The 15,522-nt window shown below is 33.2% G+C and overlaps 1 protein-coding gene across 10 annotated transcripts in view; it reads left to right on the plus strand.

Annotated features, from left to right (window-relative positions):
• The window catches only part of Pcdh15 (protocadherin related 15), an 802,311-nt gene that overhangs the window by 764,189 nt on the left and 22,600 nt on the right, over positions 1 to 15,522 (plus strand). For all 10 annotated transcript variants that reach the window (XM_033766616.1, XM_033766617.1, XM_033766618.1 and 7 more), the window contains 2 exons: positions 5,883 to 6,059; positions 14,037 to 14,255. In XM_033766616.1, the coding sequence (XP_033622507.1) occupies positions 5,883 to 6,059; positions 14,037 to 14,255 (396 nt within the window). The remainder of the gene's footprint in view (positions 1 to 5,882; positions 6,060 to 14,036; positions 14,256 to 15,522) is intronic.

Here is a 15,522-nt window from a genome sequence, read left to right on the forward strand (position 1 = left end):
GAGGAGGAGGAGGAGGAGGAGGAGGAAGAAGAAGAAGAAGAAGAAGAAGAAGAAGAAGAAGAAGAAGAAGAAGAAGAAGAAGAAGAAGAAGAAGAAGAAGAAGAAGAAGAACTAAATTATGCAGCCTTGGTAAGGCGCTAGGTCAGGGCAAGACCCCTGATTAAAGCTCTATTGGATATGACTGCTGGGGACAAGGTTAATTTATAAAACAAAAATCAGGACATTCTCAGGGAAAGAATACATGCGCTGGTTAGACCAAAACAAACAAACAAAAAAACCTCTTTTTTGTGGCTTTTGTCAGGAATGAATGCAATTTCTGTTACAGATAGCACAGTCCTGAGCATTTGTTTTTATCTGTGATTGAGCAACTGATTGAGGCAGCACTATGACCTCCAATTGCCAAGGAGGACGAATACACAGGATGGCATTTCATTACTGAGATGGGGAGGAAAAGAATCTCCAGTTGTTTAGTGCTTGTTTACTGCCATTGTTAGGGGCAGAGAAAGAAGGAGGTTAGATGTTATTTTGCAGTTCTCATGAATGCTTTTCAGCTATGATCTAGTAGTGCTGACCAGAATTCACATGTATTACCTGAAAAAATGTCACAAATGGAAGGTGTTAGTGTGTCTTGGCTATGTCACACTGTATCTTAGTCAGTCTGGGATGACATGCCAAAATATAGACCATGTGGCTTTAATAGCAGAGAATTCCTTTTTCACAGTTTGAGAAATCTGTGGAAGTCTAAAGGCAGGGTGATAGCTGGATGGGTGTCTGGTGAGTGCTCTTACCTTGGGGTGAAGGCAGTTGCTGTTTTTGTGTTTCTGGAGCAAGAAAGAAGATTATTTGGTGCTTCTCAGGATCCCTCCCATATAACATTTTTCAACATTAGTCACTTCTTGGGAGACCCTATGTTCAGGCTGATTGATGCTGGGGCCTTGCCATATTACTTTTGAAGGAAGACAAACTTTAAATCCATAATACTGTAGTGGCAGGAAGTGGAACGATGTATATTGCTATGTTTCATTTATACTTTGATAAAATTCCTTTGTGTATCACTATTCTAGTTGACGATACATGAGTTCCTTTGGGAAGAATAAATAGGAATTTGAAGAAGTAATTGTTTTAGTTGTCTACCTATATCATGCATCAGACAAAGACAGATATGGATTTAAGAGAAAAGATACATCACTCAAAGGGGTTATTGTAAGAGCAGGGAAAGGAATAATATGCTAGTAGAAGAATCCTGTTGCAATAGGGACAGTTCTCTAACCACGAGATCTGCAAGCGTTCCCGAAGTTAGTACTAAAGGGCTCTTCTTGTGTAGGGAGGTGGAAGCAAGACTAGTAAGGACGAGGGTGGGGCAGGACATAAGATGATCGGGACTGGTATAAACTTCAATGGCAAAGCAGTTTCCTAGCACACATGAGGGCTTGTTTATCTTCAGCAACACACACACACACACACACACACACACACACACACACACGAGAAAGAAGAGGATCAGAGAGTAAATTAGACAAGTTTTCACTGTAACATATGCCTGTCATATGAGGGACCTTTAAAGGGAAATTGCAAGTGTTTCGGGCTATGGAGTGTTGACCTGAGGAGGTCAGATAAATACCAAAGTCATAGAGAGATGAACCTCAGGAAACATAACCACTGCATACCATAGTGACAAACTCCGAAAAGTTTTTTTTTTTGTTTTGCATAGTGTATTACATTCTCCTCTTCCTCCCACTCTCCACCCACACCTTTATCTTTGCTTCCTCCTCCTCTTCTCCTCCTTCTTCTTCCTGTGTTTGCACTAGATGACACTTTTCTACAAGTATCTTCCAGAGTATTTACGGTAACAAGTGGTTACGCTTAACTTCCAATTTTCTTGAGGTGTCAGCCATCTTCAATACCATGTCAGCTTTTACACCATGTTTCACATGAAAAATTTGCTTAAACATAAAACATTTGACTTTATAATAAAAATATTTCAGAACATTCAATGAGTTTGAGACAAAGCATGTAGAGTTTATATAGGTAATATGCAGTACAAATGACAGTATTAAGAAGCAGCCTGAACTCGAAAGATCTGCCCTCTCTTAAAGGTCATCTATTTCTAGATACGCACTTCAAGGAAGATTTAAAAAAGCAAATTGATCTGTAAGCTTTAGTCTTGCTTTTATGTTTTGTTACCTGAAGAATGATGTATAAAAATTAACTTTTAAAATGAACAAATATGAAAATGAAGTGAAGAACCACACAAAGCATATATCTAGTTCAACTTTTAGATAATATAAATATTTGTTCAGTTATGTGAACTTTATAAGATTTGTTCTTCTTACAAAAAAGTGCATATTTACCCACGTACATAAGTACATAATTAGGAGTAAGACTAATGTGGACAATAGAATTTAACTATTTCATTAATATATGGCTAATAGGTCTTAAGTTCTGTCCTCTTACTCTAAAGTACCAAGTAGATTGACTGTTTAATAAAAGCCAAAGCGACTTAAATTATTAACAAACTAGCTTATCCTTTTTTATGCTCAGCCCCTACTTCTTGGCTTGCTCCTGACATAGTAGCAAGTAAACTTCTTTTAAATGTAATATTGATTATGATGCTTCAATATATTAAATCTGGCAGTGAATTTTTATTTTACCTAGGATGAAGTGCCTGTCAACTCTTAATCATCCTCTTATGATCTGTCCCTAACTGGTTTTACCTCCATTCATATACTGTGGCATCTGATTATTTGTACAGGCAGTTAGCAAATCATTAGTTCTAGAATATCCTAGAATATTCTTTCTCAGAACATCCACATCACTCATTATCTCTTTAATCAGTTATTAATTTATCAGTAATCCAGTTCCAGCACACTTTCCCTAGTTCTACTCTTTCATTATGTGTTTTTATCTTATCCAAGCAAAGTTCTTTGATGTGAGAAGTTTTTGTTTCATTCTCTGATGGATTCCACATGTGCACAGCAGTGGTAGAGTCCTGAGAGTCACTTAGTAAGTACATGTTAACGAATACATGAATGAAAAGATCCTCCTTCCTTGAGTTTTGCTGCAATTCTATTATGATTTCCGTCCAATTTAATATTTTACACTTTTAAACCGAAAATATAGACTTACATATAAGAGGAATTTTTTTTCTGAAGAATTTAAAGTAGAAGAAATACAGAGTTAAAGATACATATTTTAATATGACTATTGTTTTTATCATGCTTACCATAAACTATATAAAGAAAAAGTTATAATTATTAAACTTAGAGCATTATAAACCTATTTGTTATATGTGTGGCATGATATAAATATTACATATTAGATAAAATTGAAGATTACCTATATATCTACACCCCATACATAGTTTCTATTTATATATATACACCTATACAAGTGTAAATGTACATATATAATGAAATACATATACACCTAAAATATATAATGGAGATATATATGCAGAAAATACTTAGTATATAGACGTTCTTAAAATATGTTCTCATTTAAAAAGTATAAAATTCAGTTTTACATATATTTTTTAGAAAAAAGATTTAGAAAAAATTCAAATTGAGTCTCTTTACCATAAGATATATTTCATGCCCAAAAGACCACTTAAAACTTCAAGAACAAAATGTTCTAGGAGAAGACGTTGCATGTTTTCAATGACTTAACTTTTTAAAAATTCATTGATTTATGATTCTCTGCTATATGAAGGAATCAGTAAGTTACTATGTTTTATTCCACAACGAATACTTTATTATTCACATATAGTACTGTAGTGTTGAGAGAAATATAAGTAAAGGCACAGGCTCAGTCGACATATGTTTTCATGGTGGAACGGTACACAGTTGATCTATTCTGTTCTTACGATAGATCTACTTGGACAAGGGGGAAGAGTGCCTAAAAACACTGCAGAAGTTCTCAGCTATTTCACTGAAGCATTGCTACAGAGAGTTGCCTTCCTCTGTGTATTTAGCCATGTGCACACATTTGCTTTTGATGTGTACATTAATTGTATACGTAAGAAATATGCTTTGTTAGTAATGCTGCAAATTAAATACCTTCAAGTAGTGGGAAGGATGAAGTTTGCTACTGCACACATTTAAGCCAAACTAATAATAATGTTAGCAATCGTGTCTTATGGGACACTTACCGAGTAAAACTTCTGTGAATATTTCTGTAAAAGCATCAATTCATTTCACATACATGCAACTACATATAGGAGATGATTTTCTTATTTTATATTTAAGAAAACCAAGAGTTTGAGAGCATAATTATTTGTCTAAAATTATGTAATTGATAAGTAACAAAATTGAAAATGGAAACCAAAACTCTATGTTCTTCAATGTTTTGTTATTATTTTTGTACCTATAAACTGCTGAGTATTATATGAGGTGATACAAGACCTTTCTTATATTTTATATAGCATAAATCTCTCAAAAATACCATCCTAAAGCAAAGGTTGAATAAAGTTAGATTAGTCCACATATCCTACTACATCCGTTGAACTGTATTCAACTTCTAACTGATGTTAGCAAAGTGTATTTACTCCACTTTCTTTTATCCACCATTTTATTTTTCTTCTTTTATTTTTCTCATTGGGTAAAAGACTATAAAGTTAAAAAAAACTACTGAGTGTTGGGTGATGAGAGAGAAGGAAAAGAATGAATAGTGTTTCAGTAAGACAGCCAACTTCTGGTCTATAAAAATTTAAAAGCAAATGCAAAAAATTTTTCACTATGGTCGGCTATTTCCTCTGACATTTCCTCCAAAATGTAGTATCCTGATTGCTTTTGTAATAAAGGCAAATCCAGCCAATACAATACAGTCAAAGGAAAATATTTTAATAGCTCAGAAAGTAGTCCAATTTAATATCTAGAGCAAAAGTTATTTCTACATATATTAACTGAGTTTAGAATACATTATTTCTTCAAGAAAATACTAGATGGACATCAAAAGGAACATGGAATGTACAGACAAATTAAAAATATTTGTTACATATAGTTATAAATTAATTATTAATTTACATTTAAATATTTTAAAATAATACGTATCTACTGTTCACTTATAAAGGTTAGTAAGTTTCTAAAAAGAAAAAGGACAATAAACTGTCATTTGTAGAAATTTAGACAACAAATACTTCCATAGCAATTTGTATTTTCAATTAAAATCAAAATATGCAATTAGCAAAAAATGCACTTTCCAGAAAATTACCTTTTAGCTAACATTTCTGTCTTTGCTATTGAATATACTTATTTTATATGATAGTGTATCTTTTAATTGTTTGTATTCACTCAATTAGCTTCTTACATTTAAATGTGGTATACTTATTTGAATTTTACAAACTTAAACCTTTGCCATATCTATCCACACCCATTTATTGTTATGATGCTTTAAGAATCTTTATACCCTCAGGAAAGCAGGTATTGTGATCTTCATCCTTAGCATGTAGCTATGCGCCATATACTATGGTTTCTGGTGGGAGGTGTAATTAATGACATCCAGCATTTAAAGTCAAGAGTCTCAGGACCCATGATTCCTTTAAAGAGAAGATAGCTTTTATTTATACAGCAATTTGGCATTTCCCATGAGCCACATAAAAGCTCAAATAGTATTATAAATTCAAAAATTCTGGACTTAACTAGGACATAGTTGATGATCTCTTTTCTTGCTTGTCAGGCTTCCAGCGTCATTGGGAGTTGCACGCTAAAAATTTTTTTTTTAATTTAAAACATAGAGGAGAGAGTTCTTTTCTTAGGTTCATGTTCAGTAAACAGCAAAAACCTGGCATCATTTGTCATTACTAAATGTCACTCCGAGTTTAGGGTGATGTGTTTTTCCCAGTCAGCCTATCAGAATGTCATGTTTGTACTTTCTTTGATTTATAGAATTTTGGATCGCTATGTTCAGGACCAAATTCCTGGTGCCAAAGTTGTGGTGGAGTCCATTGGTGCGCGCAGGCATGGTGATGCTTTCTCTCTAGAAGACTACACCAAGTGTGACCTGACTGTCTATGCAATCGATCCCCAAACCAACAGAGCTATTGACAGAAATGAGCTTTTTAAGTAAGTGCTTTTCATTGTCTGCAGCGGCTCTCCAATTGCAATAGAACATATAGGTAATTGCAATATAAAGCTTTGAGTGTAAGAAAAGTTTAAAACCTACCAAAATGTCAAAAAGAAGTAAAAATAAATACTTAGTTTTCAAGTCTAAGCACAGACTTCAAGAGGGGTCTGCTGTTTGGGCAGCAGAGGGTCTGTTGGGCTTTATGAGCAAGAAAAAGAACTTTGAGGTGATCTCATAGTAACTCATCTCTCTTGCTCCATGGCCCTGGCTATTTGAGAGGAAATACACACTCTGAAGTGACAGTTTTCCTGCTTCAGTTTCAGCAAACTAGAATGTTAAGAGAAAATCCAGCTTTCATACAGTTCTATTGAATCAGCAAGTGTAGTATCTGACTTTTCCCTTGACTTGGAGGTGGAGAGCAAAGAGAATATCCAGCTGTACACTATGTGATATTTCATCCTCTGTGAATTGGAACATCAAAAAAAAAAGAGTATAGAATCTTAAAATACTGCTACATATTATTCACTGTTATTCTAGTCGAAACAACATTTATTTTGTCAAATTTAAATTTTGCTTTTTTGTAGCAACACCTAGTGTTCATCAGATTCTTGAAATATAATTCTATTTAAATTTAAACATTTTATGGCTGAGTAGTATTCCATTTAGAATGAGAAATTAGAGTCATTCATAGGAAAATGGATACATATTGAGGATATACTCCTAAGTGAAATAAATAAGTCACACATGTGCAAATACTGAATAGTTTCTCTGGTGTGAAAAACTATAATGGTACATAAGATCCTAATGGTATAATTGGCAATGTGAAATAGAAAGAAAAGGGCTAAAAGTGTAGGAGAAATGGGAAGGGCAGGGGAAAGGAAACAAGGGAAAAGAAAAAAACATGAGAAAAGGAAAAAATGGAAATAAAGTATTTGTAAATAGGGAACGGAGGAGAGGGTGAAGGGAGGGCAGGGGTAAGGGGAAAAAATGAGAACCAAGGCCTGTCATGGAAAGGTACATGATCCCAATGATAAATGTAACTGTACTATATACTTAAAAAGTACCAATAAACTCAATGAGAAAAAAATAAATTTAAACATTTTATTTAATAATATGTTGATATGTAAATAAATGTCTATATTCCAAATAATTTGCATGTGCATGTATGCACTTATATTCACACAATACGACAAAATAATTCACAATTTCAGAATTTAACTTTGCTCTGTCAATATATACTAAACAACATATAAATATCTCCATGCTGAAATGTACATGTATATAGAATCAATATATGTGTATATTTCTTTCATAAGCACATATTTATTCATTTTAAATTCTGAATTTAGTTTAATTTTAAATCTGTTCAACAATGACATAATGATTTAATACCAACAAAATTTAAAAAGAGCCATAGTTACTAAATCTATTATCAATCAATTTATTGCAATAGGTTTTGGGGCATGTTGAAGACGTTATAATAATCAGTATGGGGAAACACTGGGGTTCCAGAATCACCAACGAAATGAAATAGCATTTGATCCAGCAAGCCAATTTTTATACATCTCATTAATTTAAAAAATATATTTAGGACTAGACTAAAGTAACACATGTATTCTATTAGCATTATTAACACTTTTCTTCTCTGTTAAAAGTCTCCTTAGGTGGGCATGGTAGCGCACACCTGTAATCCCGGCACTCAGGAGGCTGAGGCAGAAGGATCCCTGTAAGGTCAAAACCAGCCTGGGCTACATAGTGAGTTCCAGGTCAGTCTCAAGTACATAGTAAGAACCTGTCTCAAAAAACAAAAACAAAACAAACAAACAAATAAAAACCCCCAAAAGTCTCCCTGTATTCTGTTTTTTACTTAAATTATTTTTTAAATTTGATAGTTTATTGAGTTTAGAATGTTTTACCTAAATATAAAAATATATTCTCTTTTTTGGTTTTTGGTTTTTTTGAGACAGGGTCTCACTATGTAGTTCAGGCTGGCCTTGAACTCACTATGTCACCCAGGGTGGCCTCAGACTCACAGCAATGCTCCTGCCTCAGCCTCTCTTGTGCTAGGATTACAGGCATACGCCACCATGCCCAGCTAAAACATATTTTTGGGGATGGTTCACTAGCACGAAAGTTTAAAATGATGGTGATTATAATTTCAATTTTACTGTCCAACATGCTGGTAGTAAAATATCTAGGGATAAGCCAATAGAGAATATTGATTAAAAAATTCATATTGAGAAGAAACAAGATTAGTCATGGATTATTGAAGCTTTGCCTTAGCAGTTTTCACCTTGAAATATTAGCTGAGAAATGCTGGTTTAATCTAAACACTTGCACTGTCTCCAGGATTTAATTATACTATATACTATATTATGTATAATAACATATATTCTGAGTCTGATGATGCATAGGTTATATAATACATACAGTATATATTAAATATATATAATAGACATATAAGATATAAATTTCAAGTCTGAAGATGCACATTCATTTTCAACTGTTCTGTAGTAACTAACTTATTTAAATTTTTGTTTTCTTAACATAAAATGAGTATATCAGAACATACAATTGTTTCCTAATTACTGGACCAATGGAAATAGGGTTATTTCATCAATTTCTCCTCATCCTGAAATCTAACATTCTGAGAATGTTGAAATCCTTAGGCCAGAAGATTAGAAAAAAATAATAGGAATTAGTAAATTGATTTTTGTTTTTAAAAATTGTTTTCTTCTTTCTTTCTTTTTCTTTCTCTCTTTCTTTCTTTCTTTCTTTCTCTCTCTCTCTATTTCTTTCTTTCTTTCTTTCTTTCTTTCTTTCTCTCTCTCTTTCTTTCTTTCTCTTTCTTTCTTTCTTTCTTTCTTTCTCTCTCTCTCTATTTCTTTCTTTCTTTCTTTCTTTCTTTTTCTTTCTCTTTCTTTCTTTCTTTCTTTCTTTCTTTCTTTTCTCTCTCTCTCTATTTCTTTCTTTCTTTCTTTCTTTTTCTTTCTTTCTTTCTTTCTTTCTTTCTCTCTCTTTCTTTCTTTCTCTTTCTTTCTTTCTTTCTTTCTTTCTTTCTTTCTCTCTCTATTTCTTTCTTTCTTTCTCTCTTTCTTTCTCTCTCTATTTCTTTCTTTCTTTCTTTCTTTCTTTTTCTTTCTCTTTCTTTCTTTCTTTCTTTCTTTCTTTCTTTCTTTCTTTCTTTCTTTCTTTCTTTCTTTCTTTCTCTTGCCCTTCTTCCCTCTTTCCCTCCCTCCCCTCTCTCTGTTTCTCTTTCTTTCCTTCTTTCTGTTCCTTCCTATCTTCCTCCCTCCCTCCCTCCCCTGGCCTCTTTCTTTCTGTGGAGCTACACATTCAACCCAGGGCTTTCACACCGAGCTTTACCCCAGCTACTCCTTTAAAAAAAAAAAAAAATTTGACAGAGGCTCTCGCTAAGCCACTTGTTACCCATGCTGAGCTCCAACTTGTGATCCTCTTGCCACAGTCTTCCAGAGTGATGAAATTATAGGCATGTACCACATTGCCTGACTTGGAATGAGTTTCATTTATATTTTAATAACTTATTTGGTTTGGTAAGCTTATTGATATTTTGATTTTTCTTATTTCGGGAATGTGATGTGCTTAATTTTCTTCAATACATATTTTTAATCTTGTTTTCATCTCTTTGTAATACTCTGAGCTTATTGGATCTACATTTTTATTCCATTATTTCTTATTGTTGTTTTTTCTTCTGGAAAGTTCTCAGACATTATTTTTAAATATTTCTGAAGACTTCTAAACACCTTTATTGAGATGTAATTCATGTGTCATGCAATTCATCTATTTACCGTGTAAAATACAGTGTTCCTTAGTAAATTTGCAAAGTTATACAGCCGTCACCACAGTCAATTTTCGAATATTTTATCACACAAAAATGACATTTCCATCTACTGGTAGTTAGTCCCTGTTTTTCCGTCCCCTCATCCCATTCACTTATACTTTCTTTTGCCACACATTGTTTGTTTTGAACCCCTTTAAAAATATTATTAACATTGTTAGAATATCCTTATTATCTCTCACAGTCTTCAGTGATCTTTATGAAAATAGTAATGATATTCTTCACAATAACAGAAAAAAATCCTAAAATTATATGGAACCACAAAATATCAAAATAACTGAAGTAATCTTGAGAAAAATGAAGAAAACTGGAAGTATCACTCAACCTGATTAAAAAATTTGCTGTACTACAAATCTATAATAGCCCAAACAGCATAGTATGCCCCAAAATAAGCACACTGAGCAATGGAACAGAATATGGAAACAAAAACAATTTTTACATTTAGAGCCAGCTGATTTTCAGCAAAATTTCCAAGAATTTCCACTTGGAGAAAGGTAGTCTTTTCAACAGATATTTTTTTTTCTGGGAAAACTTAGTATCTCCCAATATTTTTGTGTTTCAGGTGCAATAAAGTTCTCTGCCTTTCCCTATTCAGTAGTAAATTTCTACTTTGTATTGGTGCAGAGAATCTCAGGCCCAGGTAGACTTCGGACATCTCCTAGATTTCTTATGGCCCTTTCCCAAGACGATTAGACATTTGCCTGAGCTCTAGCAGTGGCTGTTCGTTCCCTTTTCCCCTCTTCCACTTAAGACTCAAGAGTGATGTGTGAAGTACATAAGATCCTAATGAGATAATTGACCATGTGAAATAGGAAGAAAAGGGAGGGCAGGGACAAGGGGAAAAAATGAGAACCAAGACCTGTCATGTGAAGGTACAGGATCCCAGTAATGAATGTAACTGTACTGTATACCTAAAATGTACCAATAAACTCAATGAGAGAAAAAAAAGAGTATTGTGTGAGATAAATCTCTAGGAAACTGTGTAATGGATTGTGCCAGTGCCTCAGTTTTAACTGATTCTTGTCCCTGCACTATGAATGAGATTTCTCTGTTTTTCTCTGCCTTTTTTTCATTCTGTTTTATAGAAGCCAATGAAAAAGAGTTGTGGGAGTTAGTGCAATATTTGTGGGCTTCTGTTATTCCAAGCCAACATGAAGTACACATTTACCTTATTTCAGTATGTTAAAATTTTAACAATCAGGGGTGGTGACCTAGGCCTATAATCCTAGCACTCCTGAGATGGAGGCTGGAAGATCAGCTGGAGTTTGTGGTCAACCTTGGCCTCATAGCGAGTTCATGTCCAGCTTCCACTACATAGGGAGGCCCTGTCTCAAAAAAAACAAACAAGGAAAACTAAAAAGCAAAACAAAATAAAAATTTAACTTATTTATTTCCCTGTTTTTATAGCAGTGCAAAACACATCTCATTGGTCTGATAAAAAGCCAAAAACAATTAAACCAAATTTAGTATATTTTAGGGAAAAGTTGTTATAACTCAAGTATTTAGCTAGGGAACTTGTTGGAAATGTGGAGGGAAAAAAAAACCCTGTTGTTTAGATTAGGTTTGGGCTCCAAGGTGTTTTTTTATGCCACTAGTCTCATTCTTGAATTGAGAAACAAACTAAATTGCATTCCTAAGTAATGGGGCTGTTGTAATGTAAAATAGCTACCAAATTTTCTATAGATGGTTGGGACATGAAAGGCAGAAATACAGTAAACTGTAATCTCACTTACAAATTCTCATGGTAGGAATACGTTATCCACGCAATTAATGACCATCTTCTCATTCCGATTCTTCCCACTTTAATTAATATAGCTCTGTGATAAAATTCTTAATCTTTATGTCAATTAGAATCTCTTTCTTTGTCTGATAATTCAATCAAAATGGTTAAACTTACATTGTTCAACGTCTGAAATGATGTCAGAAAATAATCATAAGAAATACATTTTCCTAGCCAGGGATTTAGCTCAGTGATGCTGCCGCCTGCCTTGCAAGCGGAAGTACCTGAGTGTTCGATCCCTGATACCAAAAAAATAAACGAAAAGAAATACATTTCCTTCTCAAAATCAGATCCATATAGCAAAGCCATCCTAGTTGCCTTATGTTATAATATGGAAATTTAAGCTAAGAAATTATGGACCTTCAAACGCGATTGGATTATCTGGGCCATTACGGTTCTCAGACTAGAAGACATAAATTTTCTAATGGAATTAATATCCAGTACAGGTATGCCCTTTGTATACATAGTAGCTCTGAACAGGATTTTAACCGAATTCAGAACCAGCGGGATTACTCTAATATTAGAACACAGAGTGTCAAAAAGGCATAACATTGGTTGTAAAAAATATTCAGGTGCGGCACTTGTTTCCTTTATGTTTAATTTAACTGATAGAAAAAAAGATAAAATTCATACAAAAAACAGAAAAATATGTAATATTTAAATCAAAGTAAATATATCTATCTTCTCAAACACCTTTATTTTTATCATCTTTTTATATATTTAAATATTGTTTATATACTTTATAAAACATATATGAAAGCCTTCTCGATTTTAAAAATGTAATTATTATTATTTTTATTATTGTATATTCAGCTTACTGTGGAATACAACACCAGAATTTTTTGCTTTTCTTTCACTATAACCTGGTGCTCATGAATCAACCTTTCTCTAATCCTTACATACTCTTCTCCCTCCAGTAACTACCACTGTATAGTTATGTGAAATTTAGGCCATTTAAAATTTTCTTTTCACATTTCTTTGTGTTTTCTATGTTTTCAACAAGTGTTATTTTTGGAGAGAAATATAATTTTAAAACAATATTTTTATTTTTACACTTTTTAATCACATGTATTACAAAAATATTCATTAAGCCCCAAAGAAAATTTAGATTTAAGTATATAAAGATATTAACAATAATAGTTGTCTTTGCTTCATGGACTACATGTGCTTTTGCTTTTCTTAAACTTCTTTGTTTCCCAATTTTCTGTAGCAAGATCTTCGTCCATAATTAAAAACTCAAAAAATTAAAAATAAGATGCACTGCATTCTGTGCTATTAAGAATACAATTGTTACATCAATACATAGGGTTTATAAGGACTATGCAAACATTCTCTAGGAATTTAAAAATATACTTACTAATCATAATATAAAGAATATATCAAAATTGTACAAACTAGTAATATAGAATAATTATTTCTTGATTTTCCTCCCCAATGCAATACTCACGGTTGCATTGCATATTTAGAATAAAAGTTTGCAAGAATTCTGGGATTAAATTTATTGCTATTTTCTGTCATTCTGAGGACACTGCCATGCTGTCTGCATCATTAATTTAGTGGGTTTTTTTTTCTAGGTAGAATAAATTAATTTATTCTTTTTTTCCCATACAAACATGGTTGTAGTTTCAGTTTTGAGAATGCTGACATTTAAGATGGTGAAATGGAAAACAAATACTGATTATGGGCTTAAATAGTTGGGTATCCTAAATCTGTTTCCATAATTGTAGATGTTTCCACCTTGTTATAAATTGTATTTTAAAGTTCCATATTTATAAGATTATCTTAAAGTCAGCATGAGAAAATCATGGGATTATAATTTTAAACTATGCTATATAATTTAGGGCTATTATATTTTAACACTGCGAACAACTTACCAAAGTAAATTACATCAGCATAGTGAGAGTATGTTCAATGGTACTGACAACTAAGTTTTCTTTAGTCTATAAGTATATTGTGCAAAGGTCATTGGCATTAATACCTTTGAAATTTGTGTGTGTGTGTGTGTGTGTGTGTGTGTACTCTTCTTTATCACATTCACTTTGCATAGTGAGAGTATGTTCAATGGTACTGACAACTAAGTTTTCTTTAGTCTATAAGTATATTGTGCAAAGGTCATTGGCATTAATACCTTTGAAATTTGTGTGTGTGTGTGTGTGTGTGTGTGTGTGTACTCTTCTTTATCAAACATTCACTTTATATATACATGCCTTATTATTCTTAATACTTTACTTGAGTTTGTGTTTCAATTAAAGAAAACATTAAAATATTTTACAAAAATTTTATTTTAAAACAAGCTTTTCTAACATTGTTAATTTTATTATTTTTTTAACAATAAAGGTTTCTGGATGGCAAGCTGCTAGATATCAACAAAGACTTTCAGCCATACTATGGGGAAGGAGGACGCATACTGGAGATCCGGACCCCAGAGGCAGTGACCAGCATTAAAAAGAGAGGAGAAAGTCTGGGATACACAGAAGGGGCTCTGTTGGCTCTGGCCTTCATCATCATCCTCTGCTGTATTCCTGCCATCTTGGTAGTCTTAGTCAGCTACCGACAGTAAGTATACAACAAGGAGGCTAAACAGGACAGCTTTTCAAGAGGAACTAGCTCTGACAGTTGCTTTGTGGTTGTCATTAACTGATAGCGCGAGCACCCTGGGAATGCTTTCTCTTTCTTGACCTTCCTCAAGATGACAGAAAATAATAGAAACTTTTCGTGCATTGCTCACAGTTGCCTCACTGTCCCTGTGCCCCTGTATGTTCTCAACCACTGGGAGTGTCTGGCTATTTCGTTCTTTTGTTCATTTTCTTCTTCTGATTAAGAGCTTCCAGGAGAATATTATTGGTATGATGAGGAAAAACTAATGGAATATCATCCAGACCCACTTTTTCCCATTTCTAAAAGAAAAAGTTCGGCACATTTACTTCATTGTCCTAATAGGGTTTTATCCATACAATTACATTTACCTCTGTGCAGGTGACCAAAGTGTTGCCACAATCACTGTCAAATCACAGCACACCTCGCATGATTTTCTATGCGTCTTCTTCCTGAGGAGTTTCAGAGCTTGTCATGTAATATCTAATCTGATATTTTGAGTATGTAGTAGCCTTATATTTTCCCATTTCCTATAGTCAGATACATTCATTTGCATTATCTATGTATTTTAAAAATTCAATTTAGGTCCTTCAAAGTAATCTACTAATTATAAATATTTTAAATATTTATATTTAATGTGGACCAATAATATATTTTATTTGACACTAAGTATGCAAAACTTTGTGATTGGAGGTTACACATTTTAAATGTATCTCTATGGATAAATGAGTCAAAAATGGGAAGATGGCTAAGAAGAGAGGTAGATATGAAGATGCTAGAAAAAGAAACAATATAATAGGCAACACAAATCACACATTACCAACTATAATAAATAGTAAGAAATGTGGTGCAACTGCTGTTCATCATTTTAGAAATCTACAGGGAAAGTACTAAATAATTCTTATATATTCTTACCCTGTTATCTTTGCTTATCAAAAATATCCCCTCTCTTCCAATACATTTATTCCTTTCTTATTGCCTCTTTCTGAAGCAATTCTGGAGTCCTTTTGTTTTTGTGAGTACCTTGAGTTGTGCTGTCCTGGCTGCCTCAATGTCCTCAGTTTATTAAAAATGTTTACCTTTCATAGTTATGTTGACTTCCAGGAAGAACCAGAAGTTGCTGAGTGCCAGATGCGATGCATAAAACAAAGGGAGGTATTATGATGCTTTTATAAGGTTGCCTTTTCATTGGATGGCTCTGTGCAGCAGCATTCACTGCATCTATAAT

Source organism: Fukomys damarensis, unplaced genomic scaffold, assembly GCF_012274545.1.
Source record: "Fukomys damarensis isolate Sample0158 unplaced genomic scaffold, DMR_v1.0_HiC HiC_scaffold_20, whole genome shotgun sequence".
NCBI lineage: Eukaryota > Metazoa > Chordata > Mammalia > Rodentia > Bathyergidae > Fukomys > Fukomys damarensis.